Source organism: Nicotiana sylvestris, chromosome 8 (genome assembly GCF_000393655.2).
Source record: "Nicotiana sylvestris chromosome 8, ASM39365v2, whole genome shotgun sequence".
NCBI lineage: Eukaryota > Viridiplantae > Streptophyta > Magnoliopsida > Solanales > Solanaceae > Nicotiana > Nicotiana sylvestris.
The window spans coordinates 184577123-184591443 of NC_091064.1; the positions used below are offsets into that span (position 1 = coordinate 184577123).

Consider the following 14321-nt stretch of genomic DNA (forward strand, 5'->3'; position numbering starts at 1 on the left):
TTCCCAAACATCAACCATAAGAAGAGAGCTAAATATAGTAAAAGTGTAAATCCTGCTATTGACTTGGGTGCATCTTTCCCTCTTTTTCTTTTCTATTTTTAGAATTTTATTACCAATAATTAATATTGCATAATTCAAACGAAATAGCATTTGTTATGTAATCTCTTTCGTGTAACATATTAAAAATCTTATCATTCAATTTACGATATGATACTAAAAGAATAAAATCAGCACAAAGTAAGAAAATCATGCAATAATTTAGCCTACGAACATATAAAATTTGATATTGAAGTGAATCACATTTTTTAATCAGCTTTAATAGGTTAGCAAACGTATGTTTCTCTATTATATAAGCTATTAAATAAAAAAATCTCAAAAAAATAAATGAATATACATAGTACAATATTTTTCCTTTCAGGTAGAAGCTCACCTCATGATAAGCATAAAATTTCAGAAAAAAAAAAAAAAGAAGTCAAAAGAAAAAAATTCGAACTTTGGACATCACCTTTTTAAATTCTTAAAATGAAATTTTTATTATTTAAAGATTACAATAAAAATACTATAAGTCTTATAAAAACAAATCAATTTACATCTTAACATTCAATTCAGATACAACTATTCAATTTTCCAAAATAATAATAATAATATTATATTCAAATAGAGCAAACGAAATATTAACTAAAAAATGGAAAAGCAATAAAAAAAGAAGGGCTCGCCCACGATAATTAACGTGCACCCTCGTTCGTACTCCTCTGCTGTCCTCTCTTTCACTCTGTCACCCACAATCACATACATTTTTGGCAATAATCACCATACCTCTTTCTTCTTCCTATTTCTTCTTCTCCGCCATTGATGATCACAGAAACCACACTATCATATTCATAATACACGTAATTGGTATATAATATTACTAAGAGAGAAGAAGAAATTTTGGAAAATATAATTTTCAATTTAAAATAAAAGTAAAAAACCTTATAGAATCTACCAGAAGAAAAAAATTCCTAAGCAGAATATCAGCTAAAAGTGCACAGAAAATGAGAAACCACCATAAGAATTTGGCCTCCGCCGGAGAGACAGCGGTTTCATCGTCGGCCGAGCAATCACAGCCGTCCACCGTCATGGTGCCGAGGCGTCCGATGATGTCATCATCTCCGGCAGCCACGTCATCGTCGGAGAAACCAATGGCGGCGTTGGAGGATCCGGCTGCCTCCCGCGACCCTACCTCTGTCACAGCTACTGTGGCGGCGGAGTCCGTGATTGTGGAAAGGCGAGGTGAGTATGCGGCGGTGTGTAAATGGGCAATCAGTAATTTCACACGAGTGAAAGCTAGGGCGTTGTGGAGCAAATACTTTGAAGTCGGCGGTTATGATTGCCGTTTGCTAGTTTACCCTAAGGGTGACTCACAAGCATTGCCGGGTTATATATCCGTGTACCTTCAGATAATGGACCCTCGAAATACGGCGTCGTCTAAATGGGACTGCTTCGCCAGCTACCGCCTCGCTATTGAGCATCCAACGGACAGCTCAAAGTCTATCCACAGGGACTCGTGGCATCGCTTCTCGTCGAAGAAGAAATCTCATGGCTGGTGTGATTTTACTCCTTCTAATTCCATCTTAGACTCAAAATTAGGATTTTTATGCAACAATGATTGCATTCTTATTACTGCTGATATACTTATTCTTCATGAGTCAGTTAGTTTTTCGCGTGATAATAACGAAACGCAATCTAATTCTGCTTCGAATTTAGTAGTTACTAGCCCAGCTGGTGATGTTTTGAGCGGGAAATTTACTTGGAAGGTTCATAATTTTAGCTTGTTTAAGGAAATGATTAAAACTCAGAAGATTATGAGCCCGGTTTTTCCCGCTGGGGAGTGTAATGTAAGGATTAGTGTGTATCAAAGCTCGGTAAATGGGGTGGATCATTTGTCAATGTGCTTAGAGAGTAAGGATACTGAGAAGACTTCGAGTTCGGATAGGAGTTGTTGGTGTTTGTTTAGGATGTCATTGTTGAATCAGAAGCCGGGTCTGAATCATATGCATAGGGACTCTTATGGAAGGTTTGCTGCTGATAATAAGAGTGGGGATAACACGAGCTTGGGATGGAATGATTACATAAAGATGGCAGATTTTGTGGGGTCGGATTCAGGGTTCTTGGTGGATGACACTGCAATTTTCAGTACTTCGTTTCACGTTATTAAGGAGCTTAGTAGCTTTTCCAAGAATGGCGGATTGATTGGTCTTAGGAGTGGCAGTAGTGCCAGGAAATCTGACGGTCATATGGGCAAATTTACTTGGAGGATTGAGAACTTCACAAGGTTGAAGGATCTTTTAAAGAAAAGAAAGATTACAGGGCTTTGCATAAAGAGCAGGAGGTTTCAGATTGGCAATCGGGATTGTCGGCTGATTGTTTACCCCAGAGGTATGCCTTTATGCTGATCACAGCAATCTCTTTACATGGGATTTTTTTTAAATATTATTGCTGTAACTACCTTTTATAGGCTTCTGAATTTCGATATACAGATACCCTTAAATTTTGGTCAGTATAATTAGAGGTCAAGGTTCCCTAGAAATAAGAGGATCATATTCATGTAATGTGGACATTTCTCTGGTTATTGCCTTTTCTTACTTCTTAAGAAATATGTCATAATGACTTTTTTATTTTATAAAATACTGGTGGTGCCCATGGCAGCTTGCGCTCACCTTGCCTAATCCACTGAGCACCTACTCCACTAGTGGGGATTCTGGTACCTCTCTACACCAGCGATTTAGATATATCGAAAGAAATTACCTAACGTTTGGAATTGGAATCCTGGTCTCCCATGGTCCTTTCCAGCTTACACCCTTGGGTGCCCCTTTCTGTTGTCTGTTTGTCGATGCACTTACAATTGCCTCAAAGTGTCCTAGTCATGAGCATGTTAATTGCTGAGCACTTTGAATGCTTGACTCCAAAATATATGAAATGTGTAGATTCCTCATTCATCTTCGTGCATCAGTCTTTCATTTGGAAGTATATGAGCTTCTTTGAGTTGCTTGTCTATTGCTCCTCCACTAAACTAATATGTAGTACATTTATTCACGGTATCAGGGCAGTCTCAGCCTCCATGCCACCTTTCGGTATTTCTCGAAGTCACAGATACAAGGAATACTAACAGTGATTGGAGTTGTTTCGTGAGCCATCGGTTGTCTGTTGTAAACCAAAAGATGGAGGAGAAGTCTGTCACAAAGGAATCTCAGAATCGGTATTCTAAAGCTGCAAAGGACTGGGGTTGGCGCGAATTTGTGACCCTTACTAGTCTCTTTGATCAAGATTCTGGATTTCTTTTTCAGGATACTGTTGTGTTCTCTGCCGAAGTCCTTATTTTAAAGGAGACATCCCTCTTTCAGGAATTGATCGATCAGGATAATGAGTCAGCAAATGGAGGTTCCCAGTTGGACAAAGGTGGGAAGAAAAGTTCTTTTACATGGAAGGTGGAGAACTTCTTGTCCTTCAAGGAGATAATGGAGACACGGAAAATATTTAGCAAATTCTTTCAAGCAGGCGGGTGTGAGCTTCGTATTGGTAAATTGCTATACCCTTCTCATCCTCTTCCTCCTCTCCACCCCTTTTACTTCTCTCCCTTATGATTCTAAACATCGTTGTTGAATTCCACGGTTGACAACTGGCATTTATTTATTTATTTTAAAATGCAGGTGTATATGAATCGTTCGACACTATATGCATATATCTAGAGAGTGATCAGTCTGCTGGTACTGATCCAGACAAGAACTTTTGGGTTAGATACAGGATGGCTATTCTAAACCAGAAAAATCCTTCTAAAACAGTGTGGAAGGAGTCCTCCATTTGCACTAAAACTTGGAATAATTCCGTTCTTCAATTTATTAAGGTCTCAGATATGTTGGAACCTGACGCAGGATTTCTCGTACGTGATACAGTCATCTTTGTCTGTGAAATTCTGGATTGCTGTCCTTGGTTTGAATTTTCTGACCTTGAGGTTAGTGGTTGACGCACTTGTATAAATTGGTTTTCCTTGATTGTTGGTGGGAAGGTATCTGCCACTTCTTTCTGTCTGTGGCTTATCCAATTTACATGAAGTGTATTTTAACAACAATATCTAAGACACAGAGACATGCATTTCAACTGCACTCCTTATCCAATTTACACGAATTTATCAATGATGTTCATTCTCCTCCTTGTCTCTTTTTACTAAGCACTGAAATATGTGCCTCTGGAATTTAGGTTTTTGAGTATTAGGTACTGTCATGATGCAATGTGTAGCTTGAGACAAACGCTTCCTCTTTATATGAGGGGTGAAGATGCTCCATCTGCACTTTCGCTGTAAGATATCATATGGCTTACCAATGAATTATTGATTTAACCAGGTTTACTTGTAAATCTTCTTTATTGAACTGTTTGGATTCTTTTGGAGAATGTCCAGGATGTTCATTAGACTGATCCACTGGTGGATTCTTTCTGGTAATGTCTAGGATGTTCACTGTGTATCCAACTTAAACTCTTTCCCTTCTCTTTCCTGTCACTACTATTGGTGGAATTAACAGGGGGTAGGGGTTGTGGATGCATAAATCTAGACACAAACATAGACACCTCCCAAACAAGTTAGTACCTCTATCCTGGAAAGCTTGACCCACTTTGTCTAGTGTGAAGAGTTAGAGAAAGTTTAAATTGAGTATTGTATTCAATCGGGACTCCAAAGGACTGACTATTTCCCAAAAAGAATTTAGAGGACCGACTTGTCTCCAAAATGAAAAGAGTGTAGATGTTAAAAGAAACTTACTGGTAGACATATTAAGTTACATATGTTGTTACTTTGGATCGAAATTACTCCCGTCAAAAACTTATATACGTGCTCTGATCAACAAGTATCTAAGGACTATAACTTTTGTTAATGTAAGGAACAGAGAACTCTTCTGCCACTAGATAGATCGTGGCAGGAGGATGAAGAGTGTTGGCCTTTTTGTGCACCATGCAGGGGGGTGGTTTCAATGAGGGTAGAAGAGAGGAAGAGCAAAGAGTTTGGCTGGAAAGGCAAAACCTAGTTGGAGATACCAGAAGGAAACAACTTTTTGTATGACTATGTACAACCAAAAAGGGGGGTCAGGGATCTGCAGTTGACATTGAGGCAGAGAAGTAGATTCTTTATGCTCACAAAAGGAAGTTGTGCGTGGCTTTCAATTTGTTGCTCTGTTGGTGTGCATTTTTTTGTTTGTATGTGAAGTTTAACTTAAGATAACCTCATATTTAACGTATCAACCTAGCTATCATGCAGTAGTTATGTTAATTATCTATAACAATCAGAAAAATTATGTTAACTATCTATAGTCAACTGGTCACTAGCCAATCTTAATTGTCAACCTAGCTGCTATGGACGTGTTCTTTCTGTAATTATAATTTTATTCAGCATTTTCCGATCTTTCCCTTCGCTCTCCCTTATGTTGAGCTAACAGTAGGTTTGGTTCAAGGGACATTGCTCTTCAGCATCTTTTGTTGCATATATTTTACTAATAATTCATGTTATAGTTGCAAAAAAGATAGTGGTAAATGCAAGGGTATTTGGTAATCATATCATGATAGTTTATTTTTCATGGTAGACGGTTTCCTCCTGTTTTTGGTTGGTGGGGGTGGCGGGGTTGAGAGTAGCGTATTTTTTGGGGGTGTGTGGGTATCGATGGACCCATTACAGTACTTGTAAGCATTTTTAGCTTGGTGTTTATATCTTTTCATTTCCATAATGTGAGCCCCTTTTTATTATTAACTCATAGGAAATAGAGGATATCGTATCATTTTTAACGATCTCCAAAGTCCGAGGCTTTATGTTTTACCACGAGTTCCGCTTTCTCTAGTTATTTAAGGACAGTTGCATTTTTGCAGTCCAAATGGAGCTGAATATATAGAGGCTAGTTTGGAATTGAGATGTAGTTGATTGATTGATGTACCTTTGTGGTCAGTGGACATATTTGAGTGCCCCATGCCATAACTCTCTGTCTATTTTTGTTCCCCATGGAATTTTATATATTGATCTAGTAATTTCACTTGTTATTCCTCTAGGTATTGGCATCCGAGGATGATGCTTTGACAACTGACCCTGATGAACTCATTGACTCAGAAGATAGTGAAGGAATAAGCGGAGATGAAGAAGATATATTCCGGAATCTTCTTTCTAGAGCAGGGTTTCACCTCACTTATGGAGATAATCCTTCACAGCCACAAGTCACTTTAAGAGAAAAACTTCTTATGGATGCTGGTGCAATAGCTGGGTTCCTGACAGGACTTCGTGTTTATCTTGACGACCCTGCTAAAGTAAAGCGCTTGCTCCTTCCTACTAAGATATCTGGCTGTAATGATGGAAAGAAGATAAATAAGAATGAAGAATCTTCACCAAGTTTGATGAACTTGCTGATGGGTGTAAAAGTCTTGCAGCAAGCAATCATTGATTTACTTTTGGATATAATGGTTGAATGCTGTCAACCTACGGAAGGAATTTCTAATACTGAGTCATTTGAAGTGAGTTCCAAAGCTATTCCAAGTGGCAGTGGTGCAAATGAACCTTCGCAACTTTTAGTCCATGACAGACTGGATTCAATGGCGGATGAAAGCATGAATTCATCTGCTGTGCAAAGCTCTGACATCGGCAGGATTGATACTCCTGAGAAGGCTTTCTCTGTACAGCCTATTTGTTCACCAGAAACATCTGCTGGTGGTTTCTCTGAAAATCCTCAGCGAGCAAAGGTACTACTATGTCTTGCTCTTGAAGTTTTATGCTTAAGTTGTTCTTGTATAAACCTTTCAAAGCCACTGTAATTCAGACCAAATGGCCAGAGCAGTCTGAGGAGCTTCTTGGGTTGATTGTGAACTCCTTGAGAGCACTTGATGGAGCTGTTCCCCAAGGGTGTCCTGAACCAAGGAGGAGGCCCCAGTCTGCGCAGAAGATAGCGCTTGTACTGGATAAAGCTCCGAAGCATTTGCAAGCCGACCTAGTTGCTCTTGTACCGAAACTGGTTGAGCATTCAGAACATCCTCTTGCTGCTTGTGCGCTTCTAGAACGACTTCAAAAGCCAGACGCCGAACCTGCACTAAGGATGCCGGTAAGATAATCTGAAGTTATCTTTCTTTACTTCATCTGAGATGTGAAAATGTAACTTTGGTCTTTATAGATCATGTATAGCATTGGGAGAATACAGATTTTTGATTCATAATGTCACTTTTCCCGATGATCTGATTGCTAAATCTTTCAGATCTTTGGTGCACTCAGCCAATTGGAATGCGATAATGATGTATGGGAACGTGCTTTTTTCCAGTCATTTGATCTTTTAGCAGATTCCAATGATGAACCTCTGGCAGCAACAGTGGACTTTATATTCAAGGCCGCACTTCACTGTCAACATCTTCCAGAAGCAGTATGCCTTGGAATTGGTTTTTGTATACATTTAACCTTTCATCTTTTTAAAGGTATAATATTTTGATTTCCCCTGCAGGTGAGAGCCATACGTGGCAGGCTTAAAAATTTGGGAACCGAAGTCTCTTCATGTGTTCTTGATTATTTGAGTCGGACTGTAAATAGCTGTGCAGATATTGCTGAAGCTATTCTGAGAGATATAGATTGTGACAGTGATTTTTTTGACAACCACTCAGCTGAACCTTGTGGGCTTTTCATATTTGATGAAAGTTGTCACAATTCTGATAGGCCACATACAGTGGATGAACAAGCTTTCCATTTGACGCATCATTTTTCTGATATTTATATGCTGATTGAGATGTTATCAGTTCCGTGTCTTGCTGTCGAAGCTTCCCAGACATTTGAAAGAGCTGTAGCTCGAGGGGCCATTGTCGCCCAATCTGTAGCCATAGTTTTGGAGAGGCGTCTTGCTCGGAGATTAAATTTGACCTCTCAATACATTGCTGAAAATTTTCAGCATACTGATTTGGTTGTAGAAGGGGGAACCATTGAGCAATTGAGAGCCCAGCAAGATGACTTTACTTCAATTCTTGGTCTAGCTGAGACATTGGCACTCTCTGGAGATCAGCGTGTAAAAGGTTTTGTAAAGTTGCTTTACACCATTTTGTTCAAATGGTATGCTGACGAGTCTTACCGATTGAGGATCCTCAAGAGGCTTGTTGATCGTGCCACAAGTTCGACAGAAGGTGCACGTGAAGTAGATTTAGATTTGGAGATTTTGGTAATCTTGATTCACGAGGAGCAAGAAATTGTTAGACCAGTTCTCAGCATGATGAGGGAGGTGGCTGAACTTGCAAATGTTGATCGTGCTGCACTTTGGCATCAATACTGCACTAGTGAGGATGAAATTCTACGTCTTCGTGAGGAAAGGAAAGCGGAAAGTTCCAATATGGCTAAAGAGAAAGCTATCATTTCCCAAAAGCTTAATGAATCAGAGGCTATTAATAATCGACTCAAGGTATTTTGATCATTAGTGTTCCATGTTTGGGCTTTCTTTTCTTTTCTTTGTTATTGGTGGATGTTTGCTTGAAAAAATATCTTCTTTACTTGATATTTTTCCTTTGATGAAATTTACAAACCTTACGGCACAGTCTGAGATGAGGGCCGAGATGGATCGTTTTTCTGGGGAAAGGAAGGAACTCATGGAACAAATACAAGAAGTTGAAAGTCAACTTGAATGGCTACGCTCTGAACGTGATGATGAAATTACTAGGCTCACAGCAGAGAAAAGGGCTCTTCAAGATCGCTTGCACGATACGGAAACACAACTTTCCCAATTGAAATCACGGAAACGTGACGAATTAAAGGTATGCAGTTCATTTTCTGAATTGGCACCAGTTATTATTTTTCATTAAGGCTTGATTTTGTATATTTTTCTGGATGAGCTCATTAACGCTTTGAAGCTATCTAAACAATGTTAAATAACTTTAAGCCCATCTAAGCAAAAGTAATGTTTAATTATGTTTAGATAAACTTAATGCTTTACTTAGCCCTTGCTCAGTCCTCTGCCATTTCCGCAGTCGCTTGGTTTTCTTTAGATAGCTTCAAAGCTTAATGGCCCTCACTCCATCCTCTGCCTTAATTTCCATTGATCTCGTTTTGATTTATTCTTATTAAGCTGTCCGTTTTCATTACTTCCACAACCTCATTTGGTATGACACTTTATCTTGGAGGATTTAAACTTCTTTTTCTTTGACTATGGTTTTCTTAAATATTTAAAGAAGATTTTGACAAGTGTGGTTAATTACACCTTTCAGTGTAGTGTCAAAATATACAAATTGTTAATTTCAACAAAAATATCAGTATCCTAAATCAACCTGAAATTTGGACACCTTAGCACTCATACTCCGAACTATGTTGCGCGGACTCTCCAAAATGTTGCCGCACCCGTGTCGGATACTTCAAAAATACACTACTTTTGGAGTATCCGACACGCACCCAACGACATTTTCGGAGAGTTCGAGCAACATAGACTCCGAATAGTAATAAACGTATCATGCATTTTGGGATTGAGGGAGGGAGTGTGGGATTCATTTTGAGTTGTGAATTTTTGTTGTTGATTAAACAAACATATGTAACTTGAGATGTCATACATCCCATGGATTTGAGATTCTCGGTCTTACTGAACCAGAATTTATAAATGCATTCAATTGGTTTTAAGAAATAATTACGAGTACAATAGTACGCATTCAACTCAAACAGCAAAGGCAGTACTTTGTTGGATGTGTGGTGGGCAATCATACATTCCTTTAATTTGAGATTCTTGGTCTTATTGAACGCGAAGTTATAAATGCATTCAGTTGGTTATACGAAATAATTATGAGTACAATAGTACACAGTGGTTCAACTCAACAGCAAAGGCAGTACAACAGCGAAGGCAGTACATCGCCGGATGTGTGGTGGGCACATGTCACGGGTTTGAACCTAAGAGCTACCAATAAGCCTTTAGGCAAGCAGCAAAGTTATAGCTCACCCTCGGATAAGGGGATACCTTAAGTCAGCAGCTTCCTTTGAAGATAATCTGGCTGTTGCAGCAACTTTGGTATTTAAGTGGAGAAGGGTAGAGGGGTGGGGTCATTTAATATCAGAGTTTCGAAGCTGATCTCTCAGTCATTTAACAAAAAAGGAATTATGGATACAATAGTTTATGTACTTCCAGTCTCTAGTTGGTTCAACTCGTGTATTTAGCTTATCAGTTTGAATTTGTCAGTTTATCACTTAGATAGGGTGTAATTAGTCCTTTCTGGCATCCTAGTTAGGTTTATCATCCTAAATGGTGTGCTCTTTTTATTGCTGTTTGTGGCTGGAAAACTGTGACAAAAATAAGAACGGAAGGAAATAAAAGTTTAGATCCACACATGCTTTCTTAGGAGTCACGCTATAAGAGTCCTTACTATGGGAATCTCCTGACCTATGAAGTTGAAAGGGAATAATTAAAAACACTGAATAAAGCTCTCAAATGCCATTTGGTTCACAAGCAGTTATGCAGGAATTATGATCTGTGGGTTGCAATAATACATTGATTGGGATTTTGGTAAATAATATGTTATGCTGGGCTTGCATTATCAAATGTAAGAATTAGTGTTAATTGTATTTTAGTATTTTTAGTTGCTCTTATGTCAGTATTAGTAATATACATGTTTTTATTCCACATCCTATTCCACATAAAATAATACGCTAATTCCCATATAAGTTGTGCAGGTATTATTTGTGTGGAGTTTTATAGTGAAACTGAATATTTTATCAGCAGTGTGAATTTGTATTATTTTTTTCTTATATGTCTAATAAAATAACCCCTTAAAGATGTGTCAGAAGACTCAGTTTGTTAGTTGCAAAATAAAAATAAACAAATAATCAATCAATCAGAGATCTCAAAACAAAAAAAAAAAAGCTCCATATTTGGTTAAATCTTGAACTTGCTTTTCCTTTAGTATTTTCTTGTCCGTATCTTACAGCTTGTCCAAACGATCAGTATGTTAGTAATCTTTTAAAAGGACCACTGATCACATCAAACTTTGTATATTCAGTTAAATTTTGTACAGAATTTGATCTCTTTTATTATTCTTTTACTCCATCCATGTCCGTAGTTTCATTTTAGTCTTAATCTGTCTCGAAATTATGTCCAATATAGCAAAACAATTTCACATGGATGGAGTAAAATTCAAACGTGGACATTCAAATTGAAGTGGAGGGTGAGTTTTGGTTTAGAAATATCCAGAATTGATTTCTGTTTTCGCTACTGCTGAAAGGTCCAATCTCCTTCTGGAACTGCTAATATTTTCATAAGCTTTGATGTTTATGCTCTGAATGGTTGATTTGTATGCTTTTTATTTATGTTGTTCTTGTTAGGGGGTTGCCCAATTCTTTTTCCAATTCTTAGTACGTGTTACTTTTTGGCCACTAAATCTAATAGTAACTTTTCAATCTTCAGAGAGTGACAAAGGAGAAAAATGCTCTTGCTGAAAGGTTGAAAAGTGCTGAAGCTGCTCGAAAAAGATTCGATGAAGAATTGAAACGTTATGCGACAGAAAAATTGACTCTAGAAGAAATACGAAAATCACTTGAGGATGAAGTACGCCGGTTGACTCAAACAGTTGGACAAACGGAAGGGGAGAAACGTGAAAAGGAGGAGCAGGTTGCTCGTTGTGAAGCATTTATTGACGGGATGGAATCCAAATTGGAAGCTTGCCAGGTTTTTGCTCTTGATAATTTTTCCCTCTTTTTTTGATGCTGCATTTGCTGCATGATATGGTTACATGGAGTCTTTATCTCTTGTTGTTGTTCCTTGCATCTATTGCTTGAACTTCCTCCCGACAAGTGGCATAGGAAGAGGTGGAAAAAGCAAGAAAGCTGTGAACCTCTTTATGATATTTTTGGGGGTTTCTTTTTTCACGTTACAGATAATTTGAGGATTTACTTGTTTGCCCTTGTCCTTTGCATATTTATCTTTCTTTTTACCATTTTCTACGTCCGAGCTTAATGCATTCCTTTGTAAAATTTACTTGTGATTAGAGATTAGGAATCAGAACTGATGCCTTGTCATTTTTATTGGTTGTTTCATCTTTCAGCACTACATCCGTCAGCTAGAAGCATCACTTCAGGAAGAAATGTCTCGGCATGCTCCACTGTATGGGGCTGGTTTGGAAGCTTTATCGATGAAGGAGTTGGAGACATTAGCACAGATTCATGAAGAGGGACTTAGACAGATCCATGCTATCCAACAGCATAAAGGAAATCCAGCTGGTAGTCCTCTAGTAAGCCCCCATAACCTTCCGCCCACTCATGCACTGTTTCCTACTGCTCCTCCTCCGATGGCTGTTGGACTGCCCCCTTCCCTGATACCAAATGGTGTTGGGATCCACAGCAAGGGACATGTAAATGGTTCCATCAGGCCCTGGTTCAACCATTCTTGAATCTGGGTCTCAGACTCATTTTGCACCGGTGACGATGTGGTTTGTCGTCTCATTCTCGAGCCTTTCTCATCTATTAGGAGCTTGGTAGCAGTTGAATGTGTACGGTGGTAATCTTTTTTCCATTTTCTAGATCTCTAGGCATTATGGCTGGTAGGACTGTTGGAGAAAGGGAAAAGTCATTAGAGTCCAATAGCACTAACAGTTGCAAATGCCACACTCATTCGGAGTTTTTCTCCTCAAATCAATTAAAAGCGCTAGAAAGTTTTGTTTACTGCTCATCTCATTCTGCAGAAACTTTCCACGATCCTCATATATAACTTTCAAGTTACCTTTTCTCTAACATCTAAAATACAGTTACTACTTCTCTAACTTCCATTGACAGCCTTATAACTTGCATATACCCACTTTTACCACTTGTGATAGTTTTCTTGGTCTGTCTTGAAATCTTCTTACATATTTGCTTCGGTTGTATTTGATAGGTTCTGGTTTACGTTGCATATTCTATATGTAATACATGTAGCTTCCCTGCACATAATAGAGGCTCATTGATTTAGAATCATGATAAATTGCTTCATTGCTCATTTGTCATAAGACCTGGCAAGCTTCGATTCACATCTCTGGATTTGAGCTTTTGCTTCTTGAACTCAATGGTATGGTTTAGTGGTCAATGAAATGAGTGAAAAGAATTGTAGATCAAAGTTCAAATTTCAGTAGACAAAAAATGCACAGTAATTTCTTTTCATTTGCCTAAACCTTGATAGTAGAGTTATCCCGCACTTGTGCCGGTGGGAGGTAGCAGTGTGTATGCTGGTTTGGACACCAGTATCAACAAATTAGAAAAAGGAAATAAATTCATTTCGTTCTGGTGATATCATAATTAGTATTGGAACCCTGTACGTGTATAACGATGGGTCTCCCAACTCATTTGCTCCAAAAGGAAAAATAGTTTTCTAAATTTTGAAATAATTTAACTTAAATTTTATATTTTAGTTTAATTATAAATTTTATAGCCATATATAAATGTTGTAACATATTCAAGACCAAAAGTGTTAATAGTTTTTATAATTATACAAATATTATGACATATTTAAAATAATAAGTTTTAGAAGTCTTCTACTCATTCTTAAACTCTGTATCACTACAAACTTTGCCATATACATTGTAAGGGAGGATAATTACTCAAGGGTGTCCAGGAGCTTAGCTCGGTTGATACTTAACTAGATTAAATTTGTTGTTCTTAAATATATAAAACTAAATCGAACAAAATAGAATTGACTTTTTGGTCCCGAGTTTTGTTGGTTATTTTAGTCGCACTTAATTTTAATTCACATCATTGAATTTACTAGAGATACGAGCGAAAATTTTGTATGGATTGTAGATACGTTTTCTGTTGCTATATTATAGATTGTAGATACGTTTTCTATTGTTATAAGATGTATTAGATGTATTTAAGCTACTGTATTTATGAATACAATAGCAAAAATAGGCGTGAATCAGGGAAGTCCAGCTAATCAGTTGTTGTATTCGACTGTATTCATGACGTGAAACATGTGATTACAGTTGGACAAATTATTGTATTCGACTGTATTCACGGCGTGAAACAGGGGATTACACTGTTTTAAAATGGAAAGTGAATCAATTAACATAATAAACTCCTAATATAACTCAACAAACTCAATTATAACACATAAATTTTGTATTTCCAGTTATAAAAAAGATTTTCAACCGAAAAATACCCCAAAAATATAGCAATCTTCAGATAAATTATATAATACATCTGAATACATAAATTATATTAATTCAAAAAATACATGAATACATTTATGGAATACAACGAGACAGTGAATACAATGAAATACATGGAATACAACAAGATACATTGAAATACAATGAAAAAAAAGACAATGAATAAAATGAAATACATGGAAATACCGCGA

General features: G+C 37.6%; 1 protein-coding gene across 1 annotated transcript; it reads left to right on the top strand.

Moving 5' to 3' along the window:
• Positions 1-729: 729 nt before the first annotated feature.
• LOC104247671 (uncharacterized) lies at positions 730-12958 on the top strand. Its single transcript, XM_009803742.2, has 10 exons — positions 730-2418; positions 3085-3558; positions 3690-3991; positions 6064-6744; positions 6822-7100; positions 7251-7412; positions 7491-8429; positions 8563-8778; positions 11403-11663; positions 12040-12958. The coding sequence occupies exons 1-10, from the start codon at positions 1035-1037 to the stop codon at positions 12382-12384; spliced, it is 5043 nt and encodes a 1680-aa protein (XP_009802044.1). The 5' UTR covers positions 730-1034; the 3' UTR covers positions 12385-12958.
• Positions 12959-14321: the final 1363 nt, after the last annotated feature.

Excerpts from the sequence above, each read along its gene's own strand:
- LOC104247671 (XM_009803742.2), top strand. The coding sequence starts at position 1,035 with ATGAGAAACCACCATAAGAATTTGGCCTCCGCCGGAGAGACAGCGGTT. Across the intron at positions 3,992-6,063 it reads TTGAATTTTCTGACCTTGAG|GTATTGGCATCCGAGGATGA; the intron begins GTTAGTGGTTGA and ends TTATTCCTCTAG. Across the intron at positions 7,413-7,490 it reads GTCAACATCTTCCAGAAGCA|GTGAGAGCCATACGTGGCAG; the intron begins GTATGCCTTGGA and ends TTTCCCCTGCAG.